This window comes from Schistocerca gregaria, chromosome 5, assembly GCF_023897955.1.
Source record: "Schistocerca gregaria isolate iqSchGreg1 chromosome 5, iqSchGreg1.2, whole genome shotgun sequence".
Classification (NCBI taxonomy): domain Eukaryota; kingdom Metazoa; phylum Arthropoda; class Insecta; order Orthoptera; family Acrididae; genus Schistocerca; species Schistocerca gregaria.
Genome location: NC_064924.1, coordinates 474,437,189 through 474,463,761, shown reverse-complemented (window position 1 = coordinate 474,463,761; position 26,573 = coordinate 474,437,189). Strand labels below are relative to the sequence as shown.

General features: G+C 42.5%; 1 protein-coding gene across 1 annotated transcript in view; it reads left to right on the top strand.

Annotated features, from left to right (window-relative positions):
- Positions 1-26,573, top strand: part of LOC126272684 (cytochrome P450 6k1-like) — a 116,211-nt gene that overhangs the window by 63,307 nt on the left and 26,331 nt on the right. The window contains exon 5 of the mRNA XM_049975701.1: positions 16,769-16,950. Coding sequence (XP_049831658.1) covers positions 16,769-16,950 — 182 coding nt within the window. The remainder of the gene's footprint in view (positions 1-16,768; positions 16,951-26,573) is intronic.

Sequence of the window (26,573 nt, the reverse complement as noted above, 5' to 3'; positions counted from 1 at the left end):
CGCGTTCCGCCGGACTCAATTGACCCATGGACTTTTATCCATCCTGAGAATACTTATTTCCACGCCACCAAAAAATCATGCGATTGTATGGGTCAAGGCATGGACGATCACTTACATGTATAATGATGGCGACAAATCACGCCTTGATTTCTGGCAGTACTTACAAACCGGCCACAGTGAAGTCGAACACCGACCGCGCTACCGCGCCTCCTTCGCCAATTACCTACACGCGTATTGTATGTCACCCCCGCTCAGTTGGATGGTACCACACGCCGACAGCATTCCCGCCCCCTTGACATCTGACACCCCCCGCGCTAATTTCTACATTGTAAACCACAGTGAAGTAGGCGCATGGACACGCGCCTCCTTTCTTTTATGCACTACACCAGAAAACACTGGTTTTTCCCTCACTCCACTGTATATTGCTTCACACCTCTTAGCTTACACCAGTGTTATTATTGTCTTTTTTCCTAAAAAAGAAAGAAACAAACAAAAAAAGAAAAAGAAGAAAAAAAGATGGTAGAGAACTTGTCCAAGAAAGGCGAAGGTCTCGAGTTCGAGTCTCGGTAGGGCACACAGTTTAATCTGCCAGGAAGTTTTATATTAGCGCACACTCCGCTGCAGAGTGAAAATCTCTTTCTGGGAACAACAATATTACTTGCTGGGATGTTAGGAATCAGTTTCTCTTCTAACAGTTTGTGATAATTGTTCCCATTCATATCGTCAATATAATCTTGAGAATAAGGTATCGAATTAAAAATTATTTTTCTGTGGTCCATTTCATAGTTTGTGATTGCTCTCATGTACTCCGTATGTTAGCACATTCTGTTACATTGGTTCTACATCTACATCTACATCTACATTGACTACACTGAAATTCACATTTAAGTGCTTGACAGAGGGATTATCGAACCACAATCATACTATCTCTGTACCATTCCACTCCCGAACAGCGCGCGGGAAAAACGAACACCTAAACCCTTCTGTTCGAGCTCTGATTTCTCTTATTTTATTTTGATGATCATTCCTGCCTATATAGGTTGCGCTCAACAAAATATTTTCGCTTTCGGAAGAGAAAATTGGTGACTGAAATTTCGTAAATAGATCTCGCCGCGACGAAAAACGTCTTTGCTGTAATGACTTCCATCCCAATTCGCGTATAATGTCTGCCACACTCTATCCCCTATTGCGTGATAATACAAAACGAGCTGCCCTTTTTTGCACCCTTTCGACGTCCTCCGTCAATCCCACCTGGTAAGGATTCCACACCGCGCAGCAATATTCTAACAGAGTACGAACGAGTCTAGTGTAAGATGTCTCTTTAGTGGACTTGTTACATCTTCTAAGTGTCCTGCCAATAAAACGCAACCTTTGGCTCGCCTTCCCCACAATATTATCTATGTGGTCTTTCCAACTAAAGTTGTTCGTAATTTTAACACCCAGGTACTTAGTGGAATTGACAGCCTTGAGAATTTTACTATTTATCGAATTCGAACGGATTTCTTTTGGAACTCATGTGGATCAACTCACACTTTTCGTTATTTAGCGTCAACTGCCACCTGACACACCATACACAAATCTTTTCTAAATCGCTTTGCAACTGATGCTGGTCTTCTGATGACCTTACTAGACGGTAAATTATAGCATCATCTACGAACAACCTAATGGAACTGCTTAGATTGTCACCCAGGTCATTTATACAGATCAGGAACAGCATAGGTCCCAGGACGCTTCCCTGGGGAACACCTGATATCACTTCAGTTTTACTCGATGATTTGCCGTCTATTACTACGAACTGCGACCTTCCTGACAGGAAATCACGAATCCAGTCGCACAACTGAGACGATACCCCATAGGCCCGCAGCTTGATTAGAAGTCGCTTGTGCGGAACGGTGTCAAAAGCCTTCCGGAAATCCAAAAATACGGAATCAACCTGAGATCCCCTGTCGATAGCGGCCATTACTTCGTGCGAATAAAGAGCCAGCTACGTTGCACAAGAACGATGTTTTCTGAAACCATGCTGATTACCTATCAATACATCGTTCCCTTCGAGGTGATTCATAATGTATGAATACAGTATATGCTCCAGAACCCTACTTCAAACCAACGTCAATGATATAGGTCTGTTGTTTTATGGATTACTCCTACTACCCTTCTTAATCACTGGTGCGACCTGTGCAATTTTCCAATCTCTTATTTTCACATTTTTTGCCAGTTAAATCCCATTTCTTTCAAAATTTTCGGAAATTTTTTCCCTTCCCCGCTGAAAATTTATCTCCGTTTTGCAAAATATAGGTACCTTTCTCAACGCTGGGATTTCCATCTTTTGCTTACCACACTCCAAAAATTTTCTTCGAATAAGTGCTGTATAAAAAGTATTTAGAGACACTACTTTTCTAGAAAGCCCTTGTTTTCCAGGAGATTAAACTTTTTCTTCGACTCTTTCCGCTTTCTTAAATTCTTTAAGAGCTGCTGTTCTTTCTGACTTCCCAACCATTTTAGCAGCACGAAAGAATGCTTTTTGTGGAAGTATCATTACCTAATTTCTTCGGACAAATAAGTACAACTTTGAATATAAGCTCTTTTCCACAATAATGTGTTTACTTTCTCGGCATCTTCCTCTGCTTTCCACTCCTAATTATGATAACACCGCATTGCACTACTGAAGATGTTGTAGGCGACTCACTGATCCATTTGATACTGAACTGAAGGCACTGACAGTGTGATGCGTTTTCCTTAGTCACCCCTCTACTTGTTTACTGTGATGGCATCGTGAGTTTCCCTTAACAATAACATCCACTCACTCGCGGTACTTACTGTTGAGAAGAGTTAAGCCCACTTCACTCTAAAGCTTGTATACAGTGCTTCACGGTTCTGACTAGGTCTCGTTTTCTGGCAGCGTTAGTTGTACGTTAACAGTCACACACAACAGTATGGTAAGTTGTCAGGTTTACTCATGAAGAATTCGTCGATATGCACCTCATGTGTTGAATTCACTGAATACAGTGAAAGAGCGGCACAACGACACTACAGTGAGCTGTTCCCTCAGTTTTGGCACCGTTTCAGTACGTTTGTATCTCAGGTTTCTTGCCTTACAGTGTTGTGTGTTGAACGTTTTAGCTATTACATATTACGGGCTTCTTCACTGTTGGAAAGACACAAGATCGATTACGGTAACAAACCCAATAAATCACAATTACATTATTACTCCGTAACGAACCGCCAGTGCCCGTGAGTCCCGTATACAGAAACACTCCGAAGATATCCCTCAACAACCACTGTAAGTTTGTCGTTGGACTTCTGGATTATCCTGTATGCACATGTTGAGGTAATTAGTACAGTTCCCCAAGATCAGGAAATCTTCGTTAGGAATAGATAAGCTTCCACATTTCTTTCCTGGCAAGTTGCTAGTGGAAATCGGTTGTCATTTCTTTGCTCTGTCATGTTATCAAGGGTACCGAATTACTAAGTACAGTCATGGACAAAACGAGCGTGACCGCTCGCTTTTTCGTTATGCTGATCCGCACAGCTTTAAATTCTGCTACACAGCATAACAGGCAAGGCTTATTCATGTCTCGGGTAATAATAGATGGCTGTTTGCCTTGGTTGTCTGCTACTATAGTGAAAGGTGTTTGCTACTGCAAGGGATGTCTGGTTTGTTTTCGGTTCTAATTTCGATGGAGGCAGTTAGACTATGCACAGGCGTGAAATTGACGAACTATCCAAACTTTGTCCGACTGTTTTCGATCATATGTAAGACTATACAAGGGTTGTAACTTAAATAGTGGCAACTATTTATTCACAACCGATACAAAAGAGTTTCATGTTTCCACCTGTTACTGTCGTTCAAAGTAATCACCAGCGTCGTGTAGAACCCGTTGTCATTACTCGCTAATAACAGTATTCTATTTCGACAAACATCCCGAATGATTCTACATCTACATCTACATTTATACTCCGTAAGCCATTCAACGGTGTGTAGCGGACGGCACTTTACGTGCCACTTCATTGCCACATAAGCGGTGACATAAAGATAGAAAATTCATGTTTTATAGTCCAGAAAGCTCTATGTAACAGAAACTGCAGATCATTTTGCCATTTTCATTGCAAAATTGTCTGCTTATTAATGTCTTGGGTAATAATAGAGGGCTGTTTGCCTGGGTTGTCTGCTAGCATAGAGAAATGTGTTTGCTACTGCAAGGGAGGTCTGGTTTGTTCTCGGTTCTAATTTCGATGGAGGTAGTTAGACTATCAGTAAAGCAATTTTAAGAAATTCGCGAGGCCACAATACGTGTTATTGCTACATTTATTGTGTACTGGTGCCCTGTGGATGTCAATATGAAACTCTTGTAGAATTTTATAATTGTTACTGCCTTCCTTTTTCCGATTCTGTCAATAATGGAATTGACTTACGTGTGGCACTGAATGATTATTAACTGAATTTCGTTATGAATCTTCACACATCGCTAAATTTGCACACTCTCATGGTAGGTCAGCAACGGTAATCCACTATGACTGGTCTGAAAGTTGACACAAACCGTTTCTTGGCCGAATGCGCATAATATTTAGCTAATTGGTAACGATTTGGGGTTCTTTGTCTTACTAGAACAGTTGTGTTATCTCGATAAGATGAAATTCATTTTTATTAATACAGTTCATACTAATTAGCGTTTGTTATTTCATTTATATCTTATATTTAAGTGTTGTGTTTAACACACTTATCAGCATTAATATAGTCTTACACATGATTGAAAACAGTCTGACAAAGTTCGGATAGTTTGTCAATTTCACGCCTGCACTTCGTCGCCTTGCCTGTTATGCTGTGTAGCAGACTTCAAAGCTGTGCGGATCAGCATAACGTAAAGGCGAGGGGTCTGGCTTGTTTTGTCCACGACTGTACATTGTGGTGAGTGACATACTGAGTGTAGAGCTGTATTGATGTGCGTGAACTGAAAGGAAACAGTGAAAACTTGTAGGCACAGCCTAATTTTCTCGACGAACACTGTTCGGTCCTTGGAATGCTTAAGTCCGTTCGATTTGCAGATTATAATCAAAAAGTGTCACATTCCTTCACATAGGAGACACTGAAAAAAGCAATGGACTTTCATCCAGAACATTGGTCCAAAGTTTGGTTATAAAGAACTTGCCGCTACTACTTCTGCTCTTTCTGGCTAAATAATGGTGGTGAAAGTTACATTCCCATCAGATTTACAACCAGTCTCAGACTTGCGAACCACTGCACAAGCGTGCGTTACCGCCCTAGGAAGGAATTATATTTACTTGTTACACGTGGCCTTAAATATTTGTATAAAGTGACTGGAAGAGAGGTACAAGTAAATGGAGTATGAGCTTCATCAGTCATCACTTATTTGCGAAGTAATGCAATATTTCCCCCGACAAAATCTGCTCTCTCACTTCCATTGGATGCTACTACCGACAGCCCAGAGATACCATGATAAGATGACCACCAAACGTTCAAAGAGCCCCATGAGCCAATGCTTGTTTTATCCAAGAGACGGAGCTGATGGTCATGTGTCCGCCGCCATAAGCTCTGCTAAATCAGACAGAGGGTTCATGTAGGTGCACCTGTAGTTATTGATAACATGTAAGAAGAGAGCGAAATACTGTGGAAAACATGAGAAAAGTTTTGGATTAAGACTCATGGTTGGTGAAGAGAATTGTTACTTCCAATAAGTGTCAAAGAAGTGGTGACTGTTTCTCAGCAAAGGGGCAGAGTGAGGGAATCTGTAGCTTTGGTGAAGATCGAAGGAATGCCAGGGCTTGACATGCCATCCACGACAAGGTCGTTAGAAGCTGCTTAAGGATAAGTGTGTGCCAGTAACTGGAGAGATTGGACACAGTATTCTTAGCTTTGTGAGCCTCAATCAGATGGGACTGGTGTGTGGATATAGAGACAATCTGTCACGCCAGTTTGACTGTTTCCAGTATGGAAAATAAGACAATGATACAGGTGGAAATGATGCTGTGTGGGAAGGACGCGAGCCATGCCTGGTTAGTTGAAGCAGCGTGCAAGAGAAGTCTCTTGGTTGTGACCTCAATCCAGCACACAGTTTTTATCTAGCAGTACATATTAATTTTTACGTGTGAAACTGTCACCGCAATCAGTCAAGAAGATCCACAAAAGAATTCCATCGATGGAAGGAATGAAACCTGCAATCAGACCATGAAGACGACGCGATAGCCATCCTTAACCATCCACCATCGGCTGCCGTATCGAGGGACGTGAAATCAGCATATTGCACTCCTGGCCATCTTAGATGTTTCGACCTCGAAGCCGCGACTCTCAATCAGGTAGCTCCGCAGCTGGCATCACGAGGCTGAATACACCACAGTCCACTCCTTGCACCACGGAAAAATCCCTGGCAGTGCCAGGGATCGAATACAGATCCCTTGTCTGAGGGTCTGTTGACCACTAGCCTACAGTGGTGGACACCAGTGATGGACAGTGGTGAATTACCAAACCAGACTGACTAATCTCGAGTTGCTGTTCTGTGGTCAGCCTCGCACTCTTCCTTACCGGATATCAACATTGCGGGACCGCAGCACACTGTCCATTTTGTAGATCACTAGACTTCACAGCTCCGTTAGACAACAATGTCAGCAGCCAAACTTTCTGAGATGATGATACCCCATACCCACATCTCAACAAGGCGACGTAGATGTGAGGCACTCCGTTCTAGGCGCTACATTCTGGCACCAAGCGACCGCTTCGGTCGCAGGTTCGAATCCCTCATCGGGCATGGATGTGTGTGCTGTCCTTAGGTTAGTTAGGTTCAATTAGTTCTAAGTTCTAGGCGACTGATGACCTGAGAAGTTATGTCGCATAGTGCTCAGAGCCATGTGAACCATTTTGTAAGGCACGGGGCTCATGTTCGTGAGGAGTACACATCAAATCCCAGTCCACCCATACTGAATTAGTTTACTTGTGATTTCTCTACATCGTTTATGGCGAATTTCGAGATAGTTCTTCCAAGAGAGCTTAGCCGACTTCATTCCGTATTCTTCACAGTTTCGAGCTTGTACTTCGTTTCTAATGATATCTTCATTGACGTGACTATAGACTATATTCTTCGTTCCTTCACTACAGACACACAGCCACTCATGGGAGCACCAAAGGTTGCTGCAGTCCAGTATCGTGTTGCATTTCAGAAGTGCAGAATGTACCGCAAGTACTGAGTGTACTTGTGGTACAAAACTAGGTCTTGAGAATCTGGAATATATATATATAAATCTCCAAATGATGACTGGACCACATGAAGATTTCCAGATGCCGAACATCCAAAAGTGTAAGATGTTGGGTATTTCAACTCACACCACACACTATGGGACTACACAAAACGTAATCAAGGTATTGAAAGACGGGCGACTTGGATGGATTGTTATGATCTACATCTTCTTTATGATCCAAAAGAGAAGGCAATTTTCCATTCCAAAGTGTGGAATACTAGAGTGACTTCTGATTTATGATCAACTACTCATGGAATAAATGGTACTGCCCTTCAAGCATCAAGTTGGGTAACGGAGGTCTTCTCAAACAGTCAGCACTTGCCAATGGTAATCAACGGTGGGTTAGCTTCTCCGATTATAGACAATCCACCATTCTCTTGCTGGATCCTAAAGTGAACAGGCCGGAGACGATATGCAGGACGCACAGGAAAATTTCAATAGCATCAACGATTGTCTGGAAAACCACAAAAGATCTGACGGGCTACTAATGACCACAGCAACAAAATCCATCGCGCGTGGAGGAAGGAAAGAGTACATCACATACTGGTCAGAGGAATGAGAAAACTGTTGGATTACATTAAAAGGCCCACCTCAAGGTTTCAGTGCCCGTCCTCTTGCTTTTCAACTTATTTATATCGGGTTTACACAACACACCGTTACATAAATTTGCTCCTTCCTATGATATAGCAATTGTCACACAGTCAAAGTCATTTGAGCAACTAAAAGCTGACCTTAGTAGTGAAGTACATACTCTTGATGAGTGTTATAACAAAATACACTTGAAACCAAATATTTTCGAATCTGTAAGTACAGCTATGCATCTCAACAATAAAGAAGCTGACAGGAAGTTGAGCCTTAAACTCAACGGAGAGCCAATTAAATATGAAAACACACCTATATACTTAGCACTAATTTTGACTGTGCACTTCCCACAGGCACCAGCAAAATTTGAAATCAAGAAATTCTATACCAGCCAAACTAACAAGCACCTCATGCGGAAGCAACGCAAACGTAAAGAGCACGTCAGTATTAGCTCTGGTATATAGTACTGCAGAATATTGTGCGCCAGTACGGGCAATGAGTGCCAACATAGCGAAGTTGATGTGCAGCTCAGTTAGTGAAGGTCATAACATGTTCTCTGAAACTGTCCCCAATCCTCTAGCTACCAGTGTTAGCAACATGCAACTGCCAAACATCAGACGCAAAGCTGTAATGAAGAAGTGATGGGACAAGATATCAAACCAATGCGGTCTCCGAATTCATTATCATTTACACACAAATGATCGACTGAAGTCTAGAAAGCCACTTTGGAATACCATGCAAAGATTAGAAGGTTTTGAAGTAGAAAGGGACTCGTAGCATCACTGGCAAAGAAATACCCTACAAAATCGATCCCTTATTACAGATGTGATCAAACAAGTTCCCAGTTTCGACCTTGCAAAAGACTCGGACAAATTTAGACAGAACTATGACTTGAATGGGCCGCTGTAAAAGCTTAACGACAAAGTGGGTTCTTGAAAATGATACTTTATATTCAGTACGGTGAACTTCAAACAATGGACCATGATTTGTGAATTTACTGTTTCAAAGAAGGAGGAATTATAACCACCCCCAGTGTCACTGGAGAGTCCTCCAGTTCCTCAGTAATCCTGAGAGTGCTATTCGAGCGTAGTTTGTATAGAGTACATTGAGGTGACAAAGGTCATGTGATAGCGATGTGCACGTAAACAGATGGCCGTAGCATCGCGTACGCAAGGTATAAAATGGCAGCGTATTGGCTTACTTGTCATTTGTACTCAAGTGATTCATGTAAAAAGGTTTCCGACGTGATTATGGCCGCACAGTGGGATTTAACAGACTTTGAATGCGGAGTTGTATTTCGGAAATCGTCACACAGTTCAGTATTCCCAGATCTGCAGTGTCAAGAGTGAGCCAAGAATAAAAAATTTCGGCATTGCCTGTGACCACTAACTATGCAGTGGCCGACGGCCTTCGCTTAACGACCGAGAGCAGCGGTGTTTGTGTAAAGTTGTCAGTGCTAACAGACAAACAACTTCGCGAGAAATAACCGAAGGTATCAATGCGGGACGTACGACGAACGTAACCGTTAGGACAGTGCGGCAAAATTTAGCGTTAGTAGTCTATGGCAGCCTTTGCCAACAGCACGATATCACCTGCAGAGCATCTCCTGGGCTCGCAGCCATATTGCATCCTAGACGACTGGAAAACCATGGCCTGGTCAGATGAGCCCCGATTTCAGTTGGTCGGAGCTGATGATAGCGTTCGAGTGTGGCGTAGTCCCCACGAAGCGATGGATCGGGGTTGTCAATAAGGCACTGTGCAAGCTGGTGGTGGCACCGTAATGGTATTGACTGTGTCTACGTGGAATGGAGTGAGCTCTCACTGGTTCAACTAAACCGATCATTGACGGAAAATGGCTATGTTCGGCTACTTAGAGACCATTTGCAGACATTCCTGGACTTCATGTTACCAACAAACGACAGAATTTTTATGGATGACAGTTCACGATATTACTGGCCCACAATTGTTCACGATTGGTTTGAAGAACATTCTGGGCAGTTCGAGAGAATTATTTGGTCGCCCAGATCATGTGGCATGAATCACATCGAACAGTTATGGGACATAATCGAGAGGTCAGTTCGTGCACAAAATCCTGCAACGGCAACACTTCCACAATTATGGACTGCTGTAAAGGCAGCATCGTTCAATATTTCTGCCGGGGACTTCCAACAACTTGTAGGTTCCACTCCACTTCAATTTTCTGCACTACGGCAAAACGAGGTGTAATAACATTTGTCACCTCGTTGTGTATCTTGCCTCATTAAAATACTTTAATATGTTATTGGTTTATAATGATTCGTGTTGTTTTACTATATGATGTAATATTAGAATGAGATTTGAATACCTATTTTGTGAAATACTGCCAATGACTGTAGTATGCAAAAAATTTAAACTATATGTCCCACAGGTTGTTAGTTTAGTACAAGTCATTTGAAGAATAGCAACAGAGTTTTACGACAGTACATCTTTAACTGACGTATTAATTATCTGACCTGTGTCAGATTGTATCAGCCGCTGTCTTTCAGGCTTAGTTAACTGCCCTGGCTCGGGTTATTTCGGCAGTGTGACGTTAGTGGCAGTTGTTATGGCCTCTAGCCATTTCATACGGTGTATATATTTATTCCTTCGACATGGTGAAGACAATAATGTACTAGAAATTAAAATATATTACATATATTGCAACTCTTTTGCTATTCTTCAAATGACTTGGACTAAACTAACAAACTGTGGGACATATACTTAATTTTTTTTGCATACTACTTTCATTGGCAGTATTTCACAAAATAGGTATTCAAATCTCATTCTCGGGTACTCCAATTCACAGTGTTTCTGCATAGTTAGATACTAATCTTAAGTTCGTTATTAAATTTCTGTCAGAGTAGAGTATAATTTGTACTGGTGACTAGTTTGGAACGTAGCCGTTCATTATCAAATCAGACCTGCACTAAAATTGCTTATCAAAGCTAAATTCCACTAACGTACTTGGATTACGTTCATACAATAGACAGTCATACAACACAAGTGAATCGATCTTATAACATGCGTGAAACCTGCAGAAGATGAGTTCTGCACTGAATGCATGTATTACATCCATTTAAAGCTGCTTATTGTATTCAGGACTTGGTCTCCCTTTACAGTTTTTACCCGCTACATTGTCCTCCATTACCGAATTGGCAATTCTCCTATACCTCAAGAAGTGTACTCTCAACCGATAAATTCCTTTAGTCAAGATGTGCCATGAATTTATCTATTCCCCTATTCGGTCCAGTACCTCCTCATTTGTTATTCAGTTTAACCATCTAATCTTCAGCACTCTTCAAATAGTGTCATATCTCAAAAGCTTCTACTCTTTATTGACTGAACTGCTTATCACCCACATTTCACTTCCATGCAAGACTTCACTCTAAAGAAATACCAGTAAGTCTATATGTTCAAGTCAATAATATTCAAAAGAACAAAATATGTCGCTGGGTCATAAAGTTTAATCCATAGCACCTGTTGAATCTAATAAAGTGAGCTGTTTTTAGTAAATGAGTCTTGTATTGTACATATTGCTTAAGACAGGAAAACAGAAATAGTTACAATGGCTACTGATAAAGAGGGCAGCACCATATAATTCCTCCTCCTCTTTATTAATGGCGTTCCATAAATGAGAGTAGAATTCATTGGCCGTATAGGTCAGGTGTTTCAGCTACCAGTCCACATGGCAGCAGCTAGCGTTATCATGCCTTCGAAGAGTGAGCTTCCTGAGGGGGAGCTTGTTCGACCTTTATATCGATTGTGGAAGCATGTTTGTCCTGCCACTGGTGGAACTGAGACTTGGTAACGTTGAAGAATACGTTTGGCAACTGTGACCATCTCTTACTTCCTGAAGTGTGACAGGATTAGTCTACTAAATTCACTTTGCATAGTCTTGCCATTTATGTTAAACCATCTGAATGATTCTCACTAACGATGTACCATTGGGTTATCAAGTTTATGATTTTCATTTCAATAAGGTCAATTCACAAAAACTCTACAACTAATTTCAGTTTCTGAATTGTTTGTATTATCAATTACTACGTCATCTCGAGTTGAGTGCAGACAGCACTGGCTCACTAGCTAAGTGCCAACGTTTTTTCACCTCACAGCAAAACTGCTCGTGCAGTCTCCGCTGCAGACCCCGCTACTTTGTTTGCTTTTTACCCCTTGTCCTACCGAGCTGCAAGTTGCCGTATTAACAGGAGGAAATCGTCACATCTCCATTTTAAATCGTATCACAGTCTTGTTTTAATAACCCCAGTATCAAAATTAAGATACTTTAACATCCTTGCAGAAACTTGCATTTTTTCTGCTTACAGCAACATAATTTTTAGTTTTTTTAAACAAATTGATAAATTTATGTGTTGCACTAATAATTTGTTACCCAGGGTTTCTTTTTGCTCCTATTCTCACTCCCAGGTTTACATACATTTTTGACAGCCCGAAAATACTTCTTCAGTATGACACAGGACAGAATCTAAACACAAACCACGCTGAGGTAAATAGTGTGTAGTTACGTAATGACACAAGAGATGTTTGGCTGGCTCGTATTATTGATGTTTTTTGTTTTATTAGGCTTTCGCCATCATGGTAAGCCGTAATTCATTTGCCTCAGAAAAGTGCTTATTTTAGACCGTTTATCATTGGCTTATTAAACATAAGAGATAAAATTGATTATTAACAGTATAGATCCTGACACTCGCCTTTTTTCCGAATTTTCATAGCCAAACAGTGAGTGGGAGAAAGGCAAATGTGATATCATATTGACAAGCGTAATGCCTAGTTGTGGAAATTATGGCTTATTTGCTTGAAAGTTATCAGGCTAATTAATACAAACTTCATTAGTGATTTGAGGGAAAAATTTTGTCCGAATTTTCATAGATAAACGAAAAGTGGGATATGTACAAATAAGGTCTCATATTGACCAGCATGATGTCTAGATTAGCTAAAAATATTTAGTTTTTTGGAAGTTATAAGGCTTATTAAAATGTAAATTAGTGATCTGAGGTATAATTACACAATGGAGTTTTATCAGAATTTTGCTAGCCAAACTAAGACGAGATATGGACAGACAGGATATCAAATTGATCAGCGTGAGGCCTAGTTTTGCAAAACTATATTTTCTAAGTCTAAAATATTTTTCGATAGAGAATCGTTCAAACATCAGGAAAGGCAAGGCACATTCTCAATATGGACGTAATTTTCTCACCCGAGAATGATCTAGAGCTTGAGGAGACGTTTTATATTAATATCATTTTATCTAGTTAACGTAAAGGCACGATATCACGCAAGCAATAACGATGCTGGGTAGGAATGCTCAGCAGTATGGTCAACCTTTTATCTTTTCTCCTTTGTATTATAGCAAGTGGTACCCATGCATCCGACTTTCGAACCATACTCACTGAATACAACTTCTGCATGAAGGTTAAAAGGTCAAAGTCTCACATTTGTCAGTTACTGCGCACACTGATCAAAGCCCATTTTCTGCCTTGATGTAGCGGCTAATTCACGCCAAAACGTTATTACTTAAAACCAGAAAATAGTGTTTTTATGTTATTTTTTCGGTAGCACTCCTCCCATAATTGGCAAAAATGTCTTGACCGTTCCAGCTGCCTGAACTGTCTTTACCACTCTATTAATCTAAAGCAAATCAAATGTCGTAAATGTTAGACATTTTTAGGCTTCATTTTCTTTTTCTTAAGCACTAGTCCTCATAACCTTAAAATAAATATCATTCACAATGTCACCGCCTACTAGATCCTTAAATAGTCACATTTAAAAGGCCACCGACTTACACATCAATCTATTTTAGAGGAAAATCTTGCCCACAGTGGTAGATTACATACTTCAATATGCCTCACCATGTATGCTGTTTTAGCAACGCTGTTGTCATTACACTGCTCTCGGAGCATTTATTGAAGATATTTCCAAGTGAAAATCAAATTAGAGTAATATATAATTTTATGCTTGCCATCAAAAATGCAAAAAAGTGCAATGTAGATAATAGCCACAAGGAGCAAAGCATCGCAATCACCTGGGACGACGCCGTACAGCACCAGATGACCGTTGGTCAGTGTCTGCTGCGTCCAGAGGAAACTCTCGTGTAGAAATGAAATAGTTTTGACAAATAGCCAGGAGCGAAATGTTTGTGGAAATTTTGCTGTTACCATCGTGTCAGGAAGTGAAGTAAATTGTTTTTGAGCTTTCATCAGAATGACGCATAGAGCAGACAGACGAAATGAGATTAGAAAGTAGATTATTGAGTGGGCTCGAACACCCGACTTTACTTCTACACACTGCGACGTTTACTAGCAGAGCACAAGCAGGTACACCACGAGGTCAGCTTGAACGGATGAGAACACTTTCTGTAGAAACTTTCACATCCTACAGTGTTCTCAATTAACGCAGATGGTTAGCCTTAGGATTCCGAAAGGCGGCGAGTTTTATTGGCGCCTTCAGTGAACGATCTCGAATTTGCGGCCCGTGGCCACGTTAATTCAGATTGAACACATGTTATTACCAGGTCTTACATGAACTCAAAAAACAGAGACAAAGTGTCTTGCATTTTTCAAACACGTCGTCGATATAGCTGAATGCAAATCAACTTGCTAAACTTGACACAAAGTAAATATGTTCAGTAAATTTGTTTATACCCTTTTCTGAACGAATTATACAGGGTGAACATCAGTAAGTTATCCCATACATGTGTGAGTCTAGATTGAAAGTTGTGAACACATACATCATCATACACAGAAGCGCCAAACAAACAGGTATAGGCATGCGTATTCAAATACAGACATACGTAAACGGCAGAATATGGCGCGGCCGTCGGCAACGCCTGTGTAAGAGAAGTGTCTGGCGCATTTCTGAGATCGGTTACTGCTGTTACAATGGTAGGTTATTAAGATGTAAGTGAATTTAAACGTGATGCTATAGCCAGCGCACGAGCGATGGGGCACAGAAAATCCGAGTTAGCGATGAAGCGGGTATTTTCCCGTACGGCCATTTCATTAGTGTACCGTGAATATCAGGAAACCAGTAAAATATCAAACCTCCGACGACCGGAAAAAGACCCGGTAAGAACGTGATCAACGACGACTGAAGAGAATCGTTCAACGTGACACAAGTGCAATCCTTCCGCAAATTTCTGCAATTATAATCCTGGACCATCAGCAAGTGTCAGCATGCGAACCATTCAACGAAACATAACCGATATGGGCTTTTTGGAACCGAAGGCCCACTCAACTGCAGTTGATGACTGCACGACTCAAGGCTTTACGTCTAGCCTGTGCCCGTCAACACTGACATTGGTCTGCTGATGACTGGAAACATGATGGATGGTCGGACGAGACTCGTTTCAAAAAGTATGGAGCGGATGGACGTATACGGGTATGGAGACAACCTCATGAGTCCATGGATCCCGCATGAATCCATGGACCCTGTTGAAGATGATGGAGGCTCTCTGGAGGTGAGGGAGTGTGCATTTACAGTAATATAGGACCCTCGATACGTCTAGATACGACTCTGACAGATGACACGTACGTAAGCATCCTGTGTGATCACCTGCATTCATTCAGATCCTTTGTGCATTCCAACGGAGTCGTGCAATTCCTGCGGGACAATGCGACCCTCCACACGTCCAGAACTGCTACAGAGTGACTCCAGGAACACTCTTCTGAGTTTAAGAGCTTCCGCTCTCCCCAGATGTGAACATTATTCAGCATATCTGGGCTGCCTTGCAACGTGCTGTTCAGAGGAGATCTCCACCCTCTTGTACTCATAGAGATTTATGGACAGCCCTGGAGGATTCATGGTGTCAACTGCCTCCAGCACTGCTTCAGACATTAGTGTAGTCCATGCCACGTCGTGTTGCTGCACTTCTGCGTGTTCGCGGGGGCATACAGTATATTGGGCAGGTGTACCAGTTTCTTTTGCTCTTCAGTGTATGAACATGTACATTTGAAAATGACAGCAGGGCAGTAAGTCGTCGATAGTGGTGAGAAAATCTTATTCAAATAACATCCTTTAATCGATTTTTAGTGGTTGTGAATCCATAAATAAGGGAAATAACAAAAAGCTATTACTATTCTCGGTATAAATATTGTTGGAATTTTTATTACAACGTCGTTGCACTCCGTTTCTATTACACTCATACTTGAGTGTATGTGTGCTCCCTTATTCAAAATAGAGAATCATCGAAACATCACGACATTTTCCTTCTCTTGTAATATCCTTGTAGAGTTCTTTCTGAAATGTCAGATGTCTCATCCGTCTTCATCTTCATCATTTACTCTGATCTGTTAGTATACATTACTACGACATTTTCCATCCTCGAATTTTGTCGGTTCTCACTTTATATACATGGCGCATATCATCCATCTCCTGTTCTGTTGTTACTCGAATCCTCTAATTTTTCACTATATTCAGTCTTGAAAAGATCCATTTTACTAAGAACGCTTGCACTAATTGGTTATGCCTGTTAATGTACGACTTCATTTGTTTTATATTGATGATGGTTCTTCTTTATCTTTATACTAACGGAATATGATGCGTAAGGGAAAAAATATGTTAATACATCGGAGCAGCTTTGTGGACCCATTTGCAGTAATAAATATGTAAACGTTTAATGTTATGTCTGTTTCTGTACTGCAATTGCTACTAAAGAATTTCTCTTGTGACTTAGTACAGTTAGTATTTTATGTATTCTGCAGTTGGAGAAACATTCGGCATCAGCATATTACTGTTGTCCTTAATTTTTTGTTCAATGAACAAAAGCATTTAATTTTAACTGAATATTGTGATCACAAAGAACATTACTAGCACGGTAAATTGCATTCTCTGTAAGATTCAGGTGTTCAAACTATTACTATGTAAGAGGATAAATAACACTACTCATATCAAGTGTTTCGCTTTTCAGGATAAAGTGTGGCTTCACAGAAGTCAGCAGCTTCTTTCGGAAAATGATTGCAGACAATGTAGAATATAGGGAGAAGAACAATGTGACCAAGAAGGATTTTATAGATCTACTCATGCAACTGAAAAATAAAGGATTCGTCGAAGGAGACAAGATGGAAAATGGAAAGAATACGGAGAAAACCTGTGAGTTGTTTAGGCTATAATGTAGCATGTAATTTCACCTTGAACGGCCTACACATTTGTGGAGGGGTGTTGTGAAGCTGGCGAGTTTATAGCAGCGAAATTTTTCTCTTTTCTTACTTACTCTTGTGTTTCTCGCTCATGCTTTTCTTTCACCCATGTACAAACAAACAAATACTGTCTCAACAGGCCTTGCAGGTCGAGCGGTACCGACCAACCGCCGTGTAATCCTCAGCCCTTAGATGTCACCGGATTCGGATGCGGAGTGGCATGTGGTCAGCACACCGCTCCCACAGTCCATGTCGGTTTTGGTGACCGGTGCCCCAATTTCGCAGTCAAGTAATTCTTCAATTGGCCTCACAACCTCGCTTGCCAACAGCTCTAAGCAGAACCATCTAAGTGGTAGCCAAGCCCAACAGCGCTTAATTTCGGTGCTATGACGGGAACCGGTGTGACCACTGCGGCATGGTCGTTGGCCGTTTCATTTATATCGCTACGAGAATTTGCTTCCTCGTTTGGATAGGCACTTGTTGTACGTGGCCTGAAGCGACCTCCTTCGAATGTAAACAACGCTCTACTTTCTCACACGTAAAAGATCACAGCGAAAATTTTAGTAAGTGGTCTGACGCTAGCTGCTTCACATGCAAATAAAATTTGTACACCTTAACACGAACGTCCTGCTATCGCTGTTTTTAAGATCTATGCCCGCTGTTCATCTGAAGCACCAGGAGAACGCTGGAACAGCAGGAAATTATTGGCTTACTTTTTCCGAATATCCAACACGTGAGACGACATCTTGCCTCTCAAATCTGGGACGTTCTCGAGGGTAGCTGAGCTGCAACTGGGGTTTTCAAACTGTGGAACACATGAGGGCGAACCAAACTACAACAGGAAAAGTCGCTTAAGTAAAGTAAAACTGATCCCGCATTCTTACAAAGGTCTTTACAAGAATTACAGTTTTAGGTGTATGCTGCATGTGTTAAGATGTCAACATCAGAGAAAAGGACAATAGCTGTAGTTAATAGCACTCTGAACTATTCATCAGTCTCCAGGTTGAAAATATTCTGAGTAACACAGACGTAATATACATGTGACTGTATTACGTTCTGCAACATTTTCATGCTTCACATGCAGCTGATGTTATCTCGGATACACCAAGCAATTTGCCGCACAGGCAAGACACCGAATTTGGATTGTGGTGGATGGTAATCGAGATTAATATGTTCCTTTATTGCCTTAAATTGTTTGAGACGAATACTGGGATGTCTTTTTTTCTTTTTCCTCAAAAGAGCACGACTGATTTTCATTTCCATTCTTCCCCGATAAAAGCTTCAGTTCCTGTCCAGTGACCTCGCCTTGATGTGACGTTATAACCTAATCATGAACTCTTTTTTTTTTCGGACAACTGTCATTGCGTTTCTACAGCTACAGAATTCAAGTTCACCAAAATTTAAATTATAGATCTAATTGCGTTGGCACAATTACTCGTACATGTCATGTTGTATAAGATATTAAGTTACTTGTATTAACATAGATTACTCGATGATTTTCGCTGAGGTTCACAGAAAGCTTTGGAGGTGTGCACCTTCCTCAATTACAAAACATACCTTTCCCTTTTTTCATTTCGTTATTATTGCTCCATTCTTTTAGGTAGAGGAAGGCTTTCAGAGGCTACAAACCATTGCTGTTAAGTTGAGATAAATTTCGAATGTTAATAACCATAATACAATTTGCAGATAATTATAAACAAAATTTTATAATAAACTGTATTATCAGTCTTATCGGAATGTACGAACACTCCGATGCAGAGGGATAATTCATTTCGGAAACAATATCCTAGACTGTGACTAAGCCATTTTTCCATTATACAGGGTGGTCAGAGACAATCAGAAAAGCTTGTAAGGGTGTTTGCAAGGAAGTCTATGCTCAGAAATAATTGTTAAGAAAAAAATTTCATACTTTGTACCTTTTACGAATTAATTAACATTGAAGTTATCGAACCAGGTCGTTGCGAGCGCAATTTCAAGATGACTGCCAGAGACGGTATTCTTCGTTTGCTTTCCCAAGACCGAACGAGACGATGATACAAAAATTGGCCATCGGACGGTCGTTACGATCGAAACCGGGTCAAAGCGCTTTCATCTACGCTAAGAGAATAACTGACAATAATTGTATCTGACGGGCCACTTCATTTTGTGAGCGGAACGGCCTGTTTGGCTGACTTCATTGTTGATTAAGTAGGAAAAGGTGCATTTTTTCTTAACAATTATTTCTCATCGCACCAACCTTGCAAACGCCTAAAGGCTTTTCACACTGTTTCTGGCGAACCTGTATTCTTTCTAGCAGGAGTGGAAAACCCGAAAGAGGTGCAATAAAACTTCTACGAAGTATAGAAGCTAAGAGGGAGCTGCTGGCATAAGTATTAATTTGAGGAAGCTTCGCGAGTCATGCGTAGATGTTTTTTTCGGTTAAGAACGGTGTCCGAGACATGGAAGGTCTCGGTTTCGAGTCCTGATCCGGCACACAGTTTCAATCTGCCAGGAAGTTACAAAATGTGTGTATTAGTGCGGCCACTGGACGCTAGAAGCAATAAAAAAGCCGCTGGGGCTGTTGAGTGCAAGTGGGTATTCGCCCATTGTAGGGTAAGAGTACGTCGTGAACTACACTCCTGGAAATTGAAATAAGAACACCGTGAATTCATTGTCCCAAGAAGGGGACTGGAGGCGGGCTGCACGATGTTGGGGCGTGAGCGGAAGACGGCCTAAAGGTGTGCGGGACCGTAGCCCAGCTTCATGGAGACGGTTGCGAATGGTCCTCGCCGATACCCCAGGAGCAACAGTGTCCCTAATTTGCTGGGAAGTGTCGGTGCAGTCCCCTACGGCACTGCGTAGGATCCTACGGTCTTGGCGTGCATCCGTGCGTCGCTGCGGTGCGGTCCCAGGTCGACGGGCACGTGCACCTTCCGCCGACCACTGGCGACAACATCGATGTACTGTGGAGACCTCACGCCTCACGTGTTGAGCAATTCGGCGGTATGTCCACCCGGCCTCCCGCATGCCCACTATACGCCCTCGCTCAAAGTCCGTCAACTGCACATACGGATCATGTGCACGCTGTCGTGGCATGCTACCAGTGTTAAAGACTGCGATGGAGCTCCGTATGCCACGGCAAACTGGCTGATACTGACGGCGGCGGTGCACAAATGCTGCGCAGCTAGCGCCATTCGACGGCCAACACCGCGGTTCCTGGTGTGTCCGCTGTGCCGTGCGTGTGATCATTGCTTGTACAGCCCTTTCGCAGTGTCCGAAGCAAGTATGGTGGGTCTGACACACCGGTGTCAATGTGTTCTTTTTTCCATTTCCAGGAGTGTATTTGAAATGACAACCGGTAATTCTCACTTGCTAATACGACATTGTTCAGCCAGGTACTGGAATTATTTTCATTGCTGTAATGCATATCTGGGATGACATGGAGCATTTGAAAATTTACCACCGTCAATAACAAAACAAAACAAAATGTTTCAAATGGCTCTGAGCACTATGGGACTTAACTTCTAATGTCATCAGTCCCCTAGAACTTAGAACGACTTAAACCTAACTAACCTAAGGACATCACACAGATGCGAGAGTCCTATTCGATCACTTCACGCAAAGCTGCCGAAGGGAACATCCGAATCGGCCAATAGTTCGATGGGCAACCTCCTTATTAGGAGAAGGGGAGAGGAAGTAGATGAAGACGTAGATATGATACTGCGACAAGAGTTTGACACGCAAACAACAGATCGGAATCAAAAAAGGCAACTTAGGTTGACAACATTCAGTCATAGATCATTGGCATAATATTCAATGACAAAACTACTGTATTCGTACTTCAGAGTGCAATGTGTATGAGACAGTCGACATGCTTGCAGACTTGAAGAAGGGTGTAATAATTTCAGTTCCAAAGAAGGCAGATTTTGACAGGTGTTATTACTACCGAACAATCACATTAATAAATCACAGATGTAAAATTCTGGCAACAATTATTTAAAGAACAATGGAAAGGCTGATGTAAGGCTTGTTTGTTAAATACATGTTTGTGTTCCGGAGAAATGTAGGGACACGAGAGGCAATATTGACCTTAAAAGATAGACAGAGAAGGCAGACCTACGTTCATAGCATTTGTAGATTTAGAAAAAAAACCTTTTGAAGAATATTTGCTGGAATACACTCTTTAAGATTCTTAAGGTAGCAATGATAAAGGACAGGGAGTGAAAAGCTATCTACAACTTTTAAAGAGACTAGACTGTAGTTTTTACAGTTGACGTTCTTGAGAGGGAAACAGGAGTTCAGAAGGAAATGAGATAGTACTGTAGCCTACCTCCGATGGCATTTAATCGTTACAGTGAGAAAGCAGTATGAGGAACTAAGCCAAAATTTTAAAGAGGAATTAAAATTCAGGGAGAAGATATAAATATACTAACTTTTGCCAATGACATTGTAATTTTGTCAGAGACGTTAAAAGACTTGCAAGACGATTTGAACGGAAAAGTTAGTTTTTGCAAGGAGGTTATACAATGTGTAAATGTAGACATTTCCGGTGTATGCTAATAATGGAAAGCTGTTATGTTTCCAACCGGAAGGCACCGTTAGGATACCAAGACATTTCAGAGAGGGCCATAGTTTTCTCCTTCTGGCAAAGTATGATACCCGTCCAAAGGTCATATATGTTAGCTCTGTCACCCGACTGTAAATCAGCGAACCTTCCATCGAGTTATAAGATAAACATCATCAACAACAAACATGGGCAGTTGGATGTAATACAGTAAAATCAGGCGTTGCAGAGTGAATTACACCACTGTCCATTAAAATTGCTACACCAAGAAGAAATGCAGATGATAATCGGGTATTCATTGGACAAATACACTCCTGGAAATTGAAATAAGAACACCGTGAATTCATTGTCCCAGGAAGGGGAAACTTTATTGACACATTCCTGCGGTCAGATACATCACATGATCACACTGACAGAACCACAGGCACATAGACACAGGCAACAGAGCATGCACAATGTCGGCACTAGTGAAGTGTATATCCACCTTTCGCAGCAATGCAGGCTGCTATTCTCCCATGGAGACGATCGTAGAGATGCTGGATGTAGTCCTGTGGAACGGCTTGCCATGCCATTTCCACCTGGCGCCTCAGTTGGACCAGCGTTCGTGCTGGTCGTGCAGACCGCGTGAGACGACGCTTCATCCAGTCCCAAACATGCTCAATGGGGGACAGATCCGGAGATCTTGCTGGCCAGGGTGGTTGACTTACACCTTCTAGAGCACGTTGGGTGGCACGGGATACATGCGGACGTGCATTGTCCTGTTGGAACAGCAAGTTCCCTTGCCGGTCTAGGAATGGTAGAACGATGGGTTCGATCACGGTTTGGATGTACCGTGCACTATTCAGTGTCCCCTCGACGATCACCAGAGGTGTACGGCCAGTGTAGGAGATCGCTCCCCACACCATGATGCCGGGTGTTGGCGCTGTGTGCCTCGGTCGTATGCAGTCCTGATTGTGGCGCTCACCTGCACGGCGCCAAACACGCATACGACCATCATTGGCACCAAGGCAGAAGCGACTCTCATCGCTGAAGACGACACTTCTCCATTCGTCCCTCCATTCACGCCTGTCGCGACACCACTGGAGGCGGGCTGCACGATGTTGGGGCGTGAGCGGAAGACGGCCTAACGGTGTGCGGGACCGTAGCCCAGCTTTATGGAGGCGGTTGCGAATGGTCCTCGCCGATACCCCAGGAGTAACAGTGTCCCTAATTTGCTGGGAAGTGGCGGTGCGGTCCTCTACGGCACTGCGTAGGATCCTACGGTCTTGGCGTGCATCCGTGCGTCGCTGTGGTCCGGTCCTAGGTCGACGGGCACGTGCACCTTCCGCCGACCACTGGCGACAACATCGATGTACTGTGGAGACCTCACGCCCCACGTGTTGAGCAATTCGGCGGTACGTCCACCCGGCCTCCCGCATGCCCACTATACGCCCTCGCTCAAAGTCCGTCAACTGCACATACGGTTCACGTCCACGCTGTCGCGGCATGCTACCAGTGTTAAAGACTGCGATGGAGCTCCGTATGCCACGGCAAACTGGCTGACACTGACGGCGGCGGTGCACAAATGCTGCGCAGCTAGCGCCATTCGACGGCCAACACCGCGGTTCCTGGTGTGTCCTCTGTGCCGTGAGTGTGATCATTGCTTGTACAGCCCTCTCGCAGTGTCCGGAGCAAGTGTGGTGGGTCTGACACACCGGTGTCAATGTGTTCTTTTTTCCATTTCCAGGAGTGTATATCATACTAGAACTGACATGTGATTACATTTTCATGCAGTTTGGGTGCATAGGTCCTGAGAAATCAGTACCCAGAACAACCACCCCTGGCCGTAATAACGGCCTTGATACGCCTGGGCATTAAGTGAAACAGAACTTGGATGGCGGTTACAGGTACAACTGCCAATGCAGCTTCAACACGATACTGGCGTATTGTGATGAGCCAGTTGCTCGGCCACCATTGACCAGACGTCTTCAATTGGTGAGACATCTGGAGAATACGCTGGCCAGGGCAACAGTCGAATATTTTCTGTATCCAGAAAGGCCCGTACAGGACCTGCAACGTGCGGTCGTGCATTATCCTGCTGAAATGTAAGGTTTCGCAGGGGTGGAATGATGGGTAGAGCCACATTTGAAATGTAACGTCCACTGTTCAAAGTACCGTCAATGCGAACAAGAGGTGACCGAGCCGTGTAACCAATGGCACCCCATACCATCACGCCGGGTGATAGGCCAGTATGGCGATGACGAATACACGCTTACAGTGTGCGTTCACCGCGATATCGCCAAACACGGATGCAAGCATCATGATACTGTAAACACAACCTGGATTCATCCGAAACAGTTACGTTTTACCATTCGTGCACCAAGGTTCGTCGTTGAGTACACCATCACAGGCACTCCTGTCTCTGATGCAGCGTCAGGGGTAACTGCAGCCGTGGTCTCCGAGCTGATAGTCCATGCTGCTTCATACGTCGTCGAATTGTTCGTGCAGATGGTTATTGTCTTGCAAACGTCCCCATCTGTTGACTCAGGGATCGAGACGTGGCTGTACGATTCGCTACAGCCATGCGGATAAGATGCCTGTCATCTCGAGTGCTAGTGATACGAGGCCGTTGGGACCCAGCACGGCGTTCCGTGTTACCCTCCTGAACCCACCGATTCCATATTCTGCTAACAGTCATTGGATCTCGACCAACTCGAGCAGCAATGTCGCGATACGATAAACAGCTATCGTGATAGGCTACAATCCGACGTTTATCAAAGTCGGAAACGTGATGGTACGCATTTATCCTCCTTACACGAAGCATCATAAGAATGTTTCACCAGGCAACGCCGATCAACAGCTGTTTGTGTATGAGAAATCGGTTCGAAACTTTCCTCATGTGAGCACGTTGTAGATGTCGCCACCGGTGCCAACCTTGTGTGAATGCTCTGAAAAGCTAATCATTTGCGTATCACAGCATCTTCTTTCTCGCCGTTAAATTTCGCGTCTGTAGCACGTCATCTTCGTCGTGTAGAACTTGTAATAGCCAGTAGTGTAGTTTATGCAAAGCGTCACTAAAAGTGGGTTAGTAAACTGGTTTAGTCCTTTTGAGAACAAAATTACGCATTATCGTCGAAGCAGAGAGGATATAACTCGAAGACTGACGATAGCAAGGAAAGTTTTTGTGACAAAGAGAAATTTGTTAGTATCGAAAACAAATTTGAAGTTTTAAATAGTCCTTTTTAAAGCTATTTATTTGAAACGGAGCTTTGTGCGGAAGTGAAATGTGGACGGTAAACAGTTCTGGCAAGAAGAGAATAGAAGTTTTTGAAATGTGATGCTGCAGGAGAGTGCTGAGAACATGATAGTTAACAAGGAGGTACTGAATCAACGCGGGGAGAAGAGAAATTCATGGTGCAACTTTTCTTGAACAAGGGATTCACTGATGAGATACATCTGGAAGCATGACGAAGTCATCGGTTGTGGGTGGGGTGGAGAGGAGGAGTAGCTACACTCCTAGGGAGACAGCCAGGCTCACAACAGTAAGCAAGTTCAAATGGACGTTAGTTTCAGTAGTTACGCATAGACCAAGAGGCTTGTACAGGGTAGACTGTCAAGGATAGCTGTATCAGACCAGTCTTCAAACTGAAGACCGCAGCAACGACACAACATCCTTATCATTTTAAGGCCAGACGAATAACTTGATATTTCCCACCAAATCTCCAGCTAATGATACTGGTGAACTATTCGGACATCGGGTACATTGGAAAAGCTTACTTAGAGTTCACATGAACGTAAGAGTGCTTGTGTGGCCTGCTAAATTAACTGACCCAGCTGTGCGAAGCGGCGTGTTTTATCCAAGCAGCGATCAAGTGGAAGCTGGGTTCCAGATGGCAGAGAGGGCGGGAAATAACGTGGCCGGTACGTGGGCAGTCGGCAAGGCACACGTGGGGAGAGCGTTAGTTTTAGGGGTTGAAGGCAAAACGCTGAGCGATGGAGGGGAAGTGCCGTTCTACACTGAAGCCTATGCTGTTATTTTTTCTAAATATTCAGTGGAGTCCGTCCACATCACACTTGCATGGTAATCATTCAAAAAGATCAACTGACACCTCTGTTTTGTTTACTACCTAACGAGAATCACTCTGAAAAATGAAAGAAAAGTAGCGATTTGTTTGCACTTGGCTCGTCAACAAATTTTAACTTACACAGAAACGTCACGAGTGCTGAATTTTGAGTAAAGCCTATATTTCTGTTATTTCCATATTAAAATTTGCTTATTTTGTCAAAGGGCAGCGGCGTTTACACAGTGTCACCTCACTAAAATTTTTTGTACATGCGATTGCGAGAAAATTTTGAAACAGTGGCTCATTAAGTGTATTACGAAAGGAAATGAGGAAAAGTAAGGTCATTAGCTTATGAAAAAGTGCATCCTCAGTACTAAAATGAATTTGTTTTCTTTAATGAAAGAAGTCTGTAGTTAGTGGAATAGCATGGTAGATAATGAATAGTCATATGACAAACTACTCTCCTCTTTGTGTCTTATTATTTGCCAAAATCTCTTTTCGATATCTCAAACCGTTTATGAAATATGAGTAATGCTGTGGATATTTCATTCTGGCTTTACGGCTGGCGCTCACAGTCGTAAATAAGTGTGGTACATCAGATCAATTTTCTCGAGACTGGTGACAGATAAGACCTCCACCCAAGTCTAAAGAAAAATTCAGTATGTTAGCTGAGTTTCATATGCAGCAACATGTTATGTAATCTGCACCAAAGAAAAAGCCTTTTTTTCATTTCAAACTTTTTCTAATTTCACGTAGTGTCTTATTGAAGTATAAATATCACAATAACTATGACTATTTACAAAATGTTGGACACGTCATCCTAAAGCTGACGTATAAAGCAGCAAGTAATGCGAACATGAATTTTTTACCGAATAATTTGTTTAAATCGATTGACAAAAATTGCAGGGCGTTTTTTCGATTCTGTCGTTACCGGCCAGCCTCAAACGGGCGGACAATGTCGGCCTCCCTTTCCGAACAGCCGATTGAATT